The 8,563-nt window shown below is 36.8% G+C and overlaps 1 protein-coding gene across 3 annotated transcripts; it reads right to left on the minus strand.

Moving 5' to 3' along the window:
- Positions 1-1,500: 1,500 nt before the first annotated feature.
- LOC147304456 (CMP-N-acetylneuraminate-beta-galactosamide-alpha-2,3-sialyltransferase 1-like) lies at positions 1,501-4,813 on the minus strand. 3 transcript variants are annotated; one of them, XM_086279727.1, is made up of 7 exons: positions 4,699-4,813; positions 4,229-4,490; positions 3,930-4,063; positions 3,563-3,742; positions 2,493-2,538; positions 2,284-2,403; positions 1,501-1,735 (listed from the first exon to the last, which is right to left on the minus strand). In XM_086279727.1, exons 2-7 carry the CDS (start codon positions 4,481-4,483, stop codon positions 1,556-1,558), a joined length of 915 nt encoding a protein of 304 aa, XP_086135853.1. In that variant the 5' UTR covers positions 4,484-4,490; positions 4,699-4,813; the 3' UTR covers positions 1,501-1,555. The 3 variants fall into 3 exon arrangements, with proteins under 3 accessions (XP_086135853.1, XP_086135854.1, XP_086135852.1); XM_086279726.1 differs by having other exon boundaries at positions 1,504-1,735; positions 3,930-4,126; XM_086279728.1 differs by lacking the exons at positions 3,930-4,063; positions 4,699-4,813 and having other exon boundaries at positions 1,502-1,735; positions 4,229-4,361.
- Between the last annotated feature and the right edge of the window lie 3,750 nt (positions 4,814-8,563).

Here is an 8,563-nt window from a genome sequence, read left to right on the forward strand (position 1 = left end):
TTGTTTCAATCATTTTCTGTCCTAAACTGGAAGAAAAGCACATGGTAGTTTTCAGCAAAAATATCATCACACTACCATTACCTGTTTCTGCAGGTTTTCTGCTTTAAAAAAACAGACTGACTCAACATAGACCAATGGCAAGAATTCTTAGATGGACTCTCTAAAAAGAAGCAATTTCACAGCGTGTTAATCTGACCTGTTTAACAACTGTCATATAATTCCAATGTTCAGCATCCAAAAGTACAATTAAAAGTTGTCAAATGTCAGTTTCATCTTTTTACCCTGGTCATAACAACAAACAAATTATTTTGCTCATATGCCTTTTACTTGAGCACAGGAAACTGATTATTTTGTCAGCTTTTGTGTAACAAGGCCAGGTAGTGGATGTAAACTACAAATAATCTTTAAATCTTTTCAAATTTCTGACAGTTGATGACTTGTGGTCTCTTTGTCACTGTGTGGATTCTAGGTGAAGTGTTATTTTAAAATTAGCTATTTTAAACCACTCAAGATAACTGGATGTTAGCTTGATTGGTTGTTTGTCTCCCTATGTTATCCCCTTGATTTCCAGGCATCTGGCTTTCCAGGTTTTCATCATTTGTCTTTTGCATTCTTGTCATTACATTCATAGCCACTCTATCTGATTTTATATATTTACATTTTTGTTTGTTCTAAACAGCTTCTTCTTCTCTTGTAAGCCATGAATTTGAAAGGAATACTGCCTGTTGGAAGTATAAGTCCCAGGAGAAAAGAGACTGTGTGTAGGTTTACAGTTACACATAACCCAATGTGTTATGTTTTACATGTTTCTTCTGCTTCAGCAAGACGTAAAAGAGCACCCTCTATGTATCATCATCTATAATGACATATCTAACTTTAAACTTTTGTGATCCATTAGTCTAAAAGTCAAATTTGTTGAATTCTAATTTAAATTTTGTAATTGCAAAACACTCAAATACTTCCATGTTTGAAGCTTGAAAGAAAAGACTGCCTGCCTCTGTTTGTGTTTGTGTGTTTGAGTCCTTCCTACTCTGAGAGTATGACAGCTCTCCACTTGCATAATAACAATAACGCAAGTTTAAGGAGATCAACCCTGTAAAATTCTACAAATCTAAATATTTGGTGACTGAATTAAACACCCTCTATGTTATAAGTCACTTTACCACACCATTTTCCTTTTCATGCAAACAGCTTACTTTAACTAAGAATAATACTGCTGTTGTCTGTCTTCTTGTAATTCTGCCAACTCTTAAGAAAATACTTCATTTCTTAAGAACCATAGATGTTAGAAACTACTAAAGAGTATGACCCCTGGGTACATTTTTTTACATGGTTAATTTAAGCTATGGATTGGGGGGGGGGGGGGGGGGGGGGCGACCTACCAAAATGTCACATATCCAAAGACTTCTTTAACGTAACCCCTTTCATGATTACTAGTCCTTCCTAAAGATTCCTAATATCAATGTCAAGTTAGGAGGGTTAAGAAATTACTATAGTTGTAGATACACATCCATTTGGCTTTCAGTTCTTTCCTTACTGAGTGTATGGCATTCAATCACATTTTTTTCATTAGGCCTTCATAGAACTTAATTTTTTGTTGCTGAGCTAGTTGCTGGATGATGTTATACTCATAATTTCCAGGATGTACTCCAGTTCTTAACCTTTTGTTTGTGAGTATTTCCCAGTAGTGACTCCAGTTTCCATCACTGTCAGCGCCATAACCAAACACATCAACCTAGGAAGACAAAAAATGAACATATGAATGAATGGGAAACAAATGCATGAACAAAATGTCCCTTTTTTAACTAAAATCCAAACAATGGCTGCTGAAAAATGAAATGAACAGTTGGACAGCGACCTGAGCACTAAATGGAAACACTATGATTATACCATGAGTATACAATGACAAAACCTCTTATTGAGAGGTTTAGCTAAAATGCTTTCCATGAAGGAATGTCTTCTAGATTGTAGTCTAGTCAATTTAAGAAGGGGACACATCAGAAATACTTGCAACAGCTTTCACTTTCATAGGGCATGTGAACTGAAATTTAACCATTCACAGATTAAACCAGAGTTTTTAATCAAGTGGTACTGGTGGGTAAACCTGCTCTGATCTTCACCAAAGACATTTTGAACTTTTGAAATGCACATCTATTTAGGAGAGCAATATAAGAACAAAAGAACAAATTAGCAAAGACTCAAATGGACCAGCTTGTATGAAAATGAAAAACATATTTTATTTTGTACGTCTGGCACTTCAGAAACTGAAAACTTTGTACTTACCTCATCACAAATGTGAAGTGCAAGAATCAAAGCCATAAAGCCAGTGGATGGATAACGTCCCTTATTTCCAAGCCAAACCTCATGTACATATTTCATAAAAGCTGGATTTACCACCATGACCTGTTAGAAATTAGAATGAGCCTTTAAACAGCTTTTATTTTTAAATATTACCATTGCCACCAGGAAGCTTTGCCATTGACGCTACTCACCAAATCCTTGTTAGTTTTGATCTTTGATTTCACTGGCATATATGACCTGTTGGAAACAGCATGACATTGAAAAATATGAAGTAGGTGTTTAACAAAAACAAAGCTAAAAAAGGCATGGTCCGTCTTGAACATGGAGAAGGATCAGAGTAATGGTTTGATACAGAAATTCACCTTATATCACCTCACACTACATCCATCAGCCAAATCCTTTTAATCTGCGTACATGTTGAATTCATGCAGTGGCATTCTATTTTTGCATTTGATGTAAATTCTGTACTGCAAGACAATCTAGGGGAAATATTTCGAGATAATTTGCTTAGTAGCAGGTGTGGTAATTTTAGCAGCTGGGAGAGAAGAAGGTAGTGTATGCTGACTGTAACATCTAAACCTAAGAGTGTTATTTTTTCTTTTAATGGGGTGGCATTGGTGGGACCAAGAAGAAAGCTGGGCAAGCTCAAATGAAATCAGAATATTTTATCTGAAACAAAATAAAGTACAAAATGATTGTATGATTGAATGTATGATTTTCATGTGCCCAAATTAGTGGCTGCACAACTGCCTAAAAATGGTTTACATAAAATAACTTTTCAACAAGCATTAAGAGTCTTTATTTAATTTTTTAATTTTTACTTTATATTAAGTCACAATCCTAAGAACAGTACAAAAGCATACGTAAATGAACTACAGTAAGATGAGTTGTTATGAGGACACTTCATCTGTCTGCATGTTGCATAAAAATGTAGTCATAGTATGATTTCAGGATAATCAGTTTGTAGAGAGCTTAAAGGTGCCATCATTTGAAGTCTGTCTTCGTGGAATACATTACAGAAAGACTTTGAGCTCTCTCGCTTAACTGATTTTGCTTGTAGATTTAAAAGACGTCCCAGTGCTGATTTTCATCACTGGGAACTTGATCTTAATGAGGCAGATTTTGCTATTTTATTTTTTCTATTTTATTATTTTCATTTAATTATGTTGTCTAAAACAGGTCTCTCTTGTAAATGAGACACTGAGTCTCGTTAAATAAATGTCAAATACATGTGCATGTAGCCCTGAAAAAGAGAACTCACCTTCCAGTAAATCCTGTTGTAGAGGCATTAATGAGCCACTCAAAGTCCTGTATCTTAAAGGGAAACAGTACAAAATGGGTGTTGTCATCCAAATCCACAGCACTCTCTGGATACATGACATGATGAGTTGTCTTGTTTCCAACGTCTTTTTCAAAGCCTCTGGTAATACCAGTGTTCATTCTAAAAAGCACAAAGGGATATATTTCACATCAGTTTGGATCTTTTGTGTAGGAGGGGATATTTCACTGCATTTCACTGCATATCTAAGCATTTCACTGCATATCGTACTGTGTATGACTGTACGTGACAAATAAAATTTGAATTTGAATTTAATGGTAAAGAAAAATTGCTTTAGCTTAGAAAGTACCTTATGACAACTTCATGTAAATCTATCAGCGGTCCATAATGCGATCTCCTTAAATTACCAGAATTACCCACCACAGCACAAGTCCTGCAGTGGTCATATTTGGGTTGTATAACATCTGGATTCTTTGGGAAGATCTGAAACAAGTTGGCCACTGTTGTTTCATAAACTCTGAAGCTACGGCTTTCAGCCTGCAAATCCTGTCAGACATTTCAAATAAACTTTGTTGTTAGACCAAATGAGCTGGGAGGGGGGGGGGGGGGGGGGTGTAAAAATGTCATCCTTTCCTGGTGACTACTTACCTTCCACCAGTTGAATTCATTCTGTGAGAGGTTTAAGTTTGCAGTCAAAAATGGTTGAACACTTCTATTCGATCGATCCAGAAGCAACTGCTTATCCTCTGATAAACATTTTATGCAAGCACACAGCTTTTGGTCCACAGCATAATGAGTCAATTGGTAGCCCGTTTTGACATACACACCAATACCAGTGAAAAACAGCAGGAAAACCAGCACCTTTGATTTTGAAATCATTCTAGATGTTTGACTGGGAAACATTAACAATCTGCAGACAGAGTGTGTGGTGATATAATCAGCAAAGTATAACAAGTTATAGTTTAGAAAGTCATCATATATAAAGCAACATTACAACACACTTAGCCATGTCTCATTTCTATTCACTTATAAGATAATAAAGAAAATAACATCAGCGAAGATTAAGCTGTTTTTACCGCATCATCTGGTAAAATATTATACTTTTATAAATGACTTACCCGATCTACGAGGAAATCGCTTTCTGGTTCAGTTTCATATAATACACGTACAAACGATGCGTAGACTCTATCGGTGAGAGCTTTTTCACCGTTTCACTCACAGGTAACAAGCGTGACATACTCATTTGCTACCAAGGAACGTGATACCGTCATCTCTGACAAAGGTGTGGTAGTTTGCGCGGATTTCCTCACGTACCCATGTTCGCGTTTGGAAACAACCCATTTCGAAATCAGTCACACCAGGACAAAGCTTGTTTATTGCATCATAGACTACAGATTACACAATTTAAGAAAACACATTTTCTCTGTGGATCCTTTGGTTTCCATACCATCGTTAAAGTGTGAGTAACCCTCGGATGAGCTATATTTAAATCATTTTTATTGAACAACGGGAGGGCTGTTAGTTCCGCTCTCTGTCACTTATTAATGTGGACATACCCCGATTATGATCTTCCCTGATTATGAATCTTTTCCTTATAAATGTGACTTACACAGTAAGCCACCAAGTTTCTGTATAGATAGAAGTAGCATGTTTGTTAAGGGAGGACAATAATCTAGCAATATTTAAATAGCTTTACAGAGCTCAGGTGATGATATTACGTCTCATAAAGACATGATCCAAATTATTTTCTGGCGTTCATCAATTTTATTCCCAATTAGCAGTATAATTCAGTAGTGAGCAGTACTAGCAGTCGTGAGCATAGCTGGACTGGCCACGGGGCATACTGGGCATTTGCCTGGTGGGCAGATGGGGATTTTTCGTTTCGTTTTGCTTTGTTTTTTGTAACGGTATAAACAATGACAGGTGGTGGCCAGATTGGCCAGATGTTGGCAGATGTGTAAAAAGAACTCAGTTGTTTTCTATGGCGGAGCTTCCACAGTTTCAGTAACATTAGCAAGTGGTGGAGGCCAGCAGGTGGATCAGGGATAAGGGAGGCAGGAGGAGGAGAGACATGAGGCGCGGCCGGTCCGAGGGGCAGGTGAGAAGTTGGTCTGAGTGGGTCAGATATAAACCAAGTTTAGTTGTAGTTTATTTTCACATTTTTATTTCCTCCCAGTTAAAATAACTCGTACTGCGTACCAGCTAGCATGACGGATTTTTTTATACTGCTAGACGGGTGCTATGATATTACTGATAGTGAACTTTATTTTATTCACAATTAGTTATTAGAGTTGCCAACCGTTCTGTAAAAACGGAATCATCATGTATTGAGAGAAAATATTAATATTACTTCTCTCATTCTCTCCCCCCTCCCTCTCCTGTTGATACTTCAATCATGAAACTGATAAATGATCAGTTGATCGGCTTTTCTCTCTTGTTTGTTTATTGCCCACTTTGCCCAGAAAGAGGAAACCAGCGGATAAACAACAGCAGCACATTTAAGCTTGATCAGCTGTTGTTAGAATGTATTTAATATTAATTTCTAGTATCAGCTGATGTTTGCTGGAGCCAAAGCCTTAAAAGCTGCTGGTCATGATATTGTTTGAGAGAGTGATATTATACCCCTCTTGTCAAACTGACAGGTCATGAATTATTCATGAGCTCCGGAAGTAATTACTTCCGGAGTAGGAAGTAATTAAGGAAGTAATAAAAATATGATATTCCTAAAAATATGATATTCATAAAAATATGATATTCCTAAAAATATAATTGATTATTTAGAAAGTTTCTTATATATCAAAATAGCATTCTTTTATTTCTTTAAGCAATTTAAAAAAAATAAATTTTTTTATGCTCAAAAAACGCCATCTGGTGGCGGGTCAGTGTGTGTGTGTGCGCGCGCCCGCGCGCGCCCGAGGCTGTGTGTCTGGGTGCGCGGGGGCGCGCCCGTGTCTCCGGACCGTGCTCTCTCGGGCTCCGTGCTCATGTGTTTAAAAATGTATTAAACCATATTAAAATTGTTTAGTTAAACTTGTGCTTTTGTAACGTTCAGTATGGCCACAAACACATGCTGCATGCCTTGGGGGGAAACTTTAATTCGATTTATATGCATTTTTTAAAAAATTATTATTATATTATTATATTCTCATACAGTGAGAGTGTTACATTGTGACAGTTTCCATAAAAGTCTGCAAATTCTCTGAACAGGTAGCCATGAAGCAGCCTTTTTTTTTTAAGATTAATTAAACTTAATATTATTTGTATGGCCATATCACAACAACAGCATAGCCTTAAACCAGTTTGGAGTAAAGAGAACTGGACATATAGTTTCTTTTTTGGGTTACTTTGAAGTGAAGAAAGTTAACTTGTTTAGAACTGTGATCAAGGATAACACGTAAAATATTGAACGTTTCAATATAAAAACTGTACAAACTCCAGAAAAGTGGCAACTGAGGTGGCAAAAGTGCAGGCAATTTTTACTTAAGTAGAAGTACAGCTGCTAGTGTCAAAAACACTCGAGTAAAAGTTTGATAAAGTATCGGGTCAGAAATGTGCTCAAATTGAGGAAGTCAAAGTAGTAACCTAACTGAACCTTGTGCTATAATAAAAAATAAAATAATATTAGTAGATAGGAATACAAACTTAGTCTGGTGGTAAAAAGCACAAAGGCCTCAGGGGGACATTTGGCAGCCAGGGTTAGAGCTCAGACACCTGGAGCCTGGGGGTTGGGGCTAACAACACTGACTGGTAAAAGAATCTAACATCCAAGTGTTACATGGTGTTGCAGGTGACAAAAAGCCATAAACCACTGTTTAGAGGTTGTTGTGGAAGTTTTCCATTTAATAAAGCCTGCAGACAAGCGATGAGCGGTAGCTAACATTCTTTAATCAAGACAAAGAACAGAAATCGAGCTTGGTGAGGGACTGCCATCGCTGGGACAGAGGGTGAGCAGAGTCTCTCACTGAGCATGGCTCTCAGTTAAATACCTCCTACAGGAAAGAAGGCAGTACACAGCTGTTTTCACACCTTTTGTCTTTCCCCCAACTTCCTTACCAGACCCCACTGTCTGTCAAACTGTTTAAATGGGGTGTGAGGCAGACATGCTAAAACAGTGACCTAAAAGCATTACCAATAAACAATGTGATCAATACATAAATGAAAGAAATGCAGCTGATAAAAAAGCCATAAACTACTTCCATTTGTTTAGTGGTGATTGCCAGTTTAGTTGGGTTTTTTGAGACACAGAGAGTGAGAGATCCTGTCCTACATTACTTTAAAAAAAGAAGATATTTTCAGAGCTGTTGATATATGAAGCTCTGAGCATTGAGTGTTGCATTGTGAGAGTTTCAGTAAAAAGCCTGCAAATTATTGCATTTATACTGGAGAGCAAAGAAAAATTAAATTCTACTTGTACTATGGAAAATCAGTTTCATAAAAGCTACATAAACAGAGCTGAAGAAGACTGCGTTTGTAAAACTAGCGGTAACGTGTGAGAATTATAAGTTATAAGACTGTTTCTGCTATCGATACAATTTGTGTTGTTAATCCTGAATGATTCACGGTGACAGCATCATGAGAAGAAGGTCATTTTACTCCACACACACACACACACATTTGGAAAATCACATAGTTTGACCATAAAAATTCCCAGAATTAGTATTTGAGATTGCTGAAGCAACATCACTAAAGAAAAATATCCTTGCATGTCACTTTCGTTTAAAAATATAAAAAATGTGAAGTTTTTTTTATGTAAAACATAAAAACAACAAAACTTAAGACCTTAAGAATCTCCTTATGAATTTTGTGAATATCTAGATCATTGGTGTTTGGATTTGAGGGTGAACAGGGCGAACACTGAGGCTGGGTATTAGAAATACAACATGGCAACATGAGACATGTTAACTCTGAGAACACTAACATCTAGTTTAACACGTGAGAGGTAAAAGCATAACAGAAGCTAAAAAGGACTTGCTTGTCTCTAGA

Source organism: Aulonocara sp. 'chitande type north' Nkhata Bay, linkage group LG22, assembly GCF_057382095.1.
Source record: "Aulonocara sp. 'chitande type north' Nkhata Bay isolate Kocher_YH1m ecotype deep benthic linkage group LG22, A_spYH_male_GT1.1, whole genome shotgun sequence".
Lineage (NCBI taxonomy): Eukaryota > Metazoa > Chordata > Actinopteri > Cichliformes > Cichlidae > Aulonocara > Aulonocara sp. 'chitande type north' Nkhata Bay.

Bases quoted from the DNA above. Each gene is read 5' to 3' on its own strand.
- LOC147304456 (XM_086279726.1), bottom strand. From the start codon at position 4,483: ATGTTTCCCAGTCAAACATCTAGAATGATTTCAAAATCAAAGGTGCTG. The intron at 3,743-3,929 runs GTACTTTCTAAG...TGTGCTTTTTAG, and splicing joins TTACATGAAGTTGTCATAAG to AATGAACACTGGTATTACCA. The intron at 1,736-2,283 runs GTAAGTACAAAG...TTGTCTTCCTAG, and splicing joins CACTTCACATTTGTGATGAG to GTTGATGTGTTTGGTTATGG.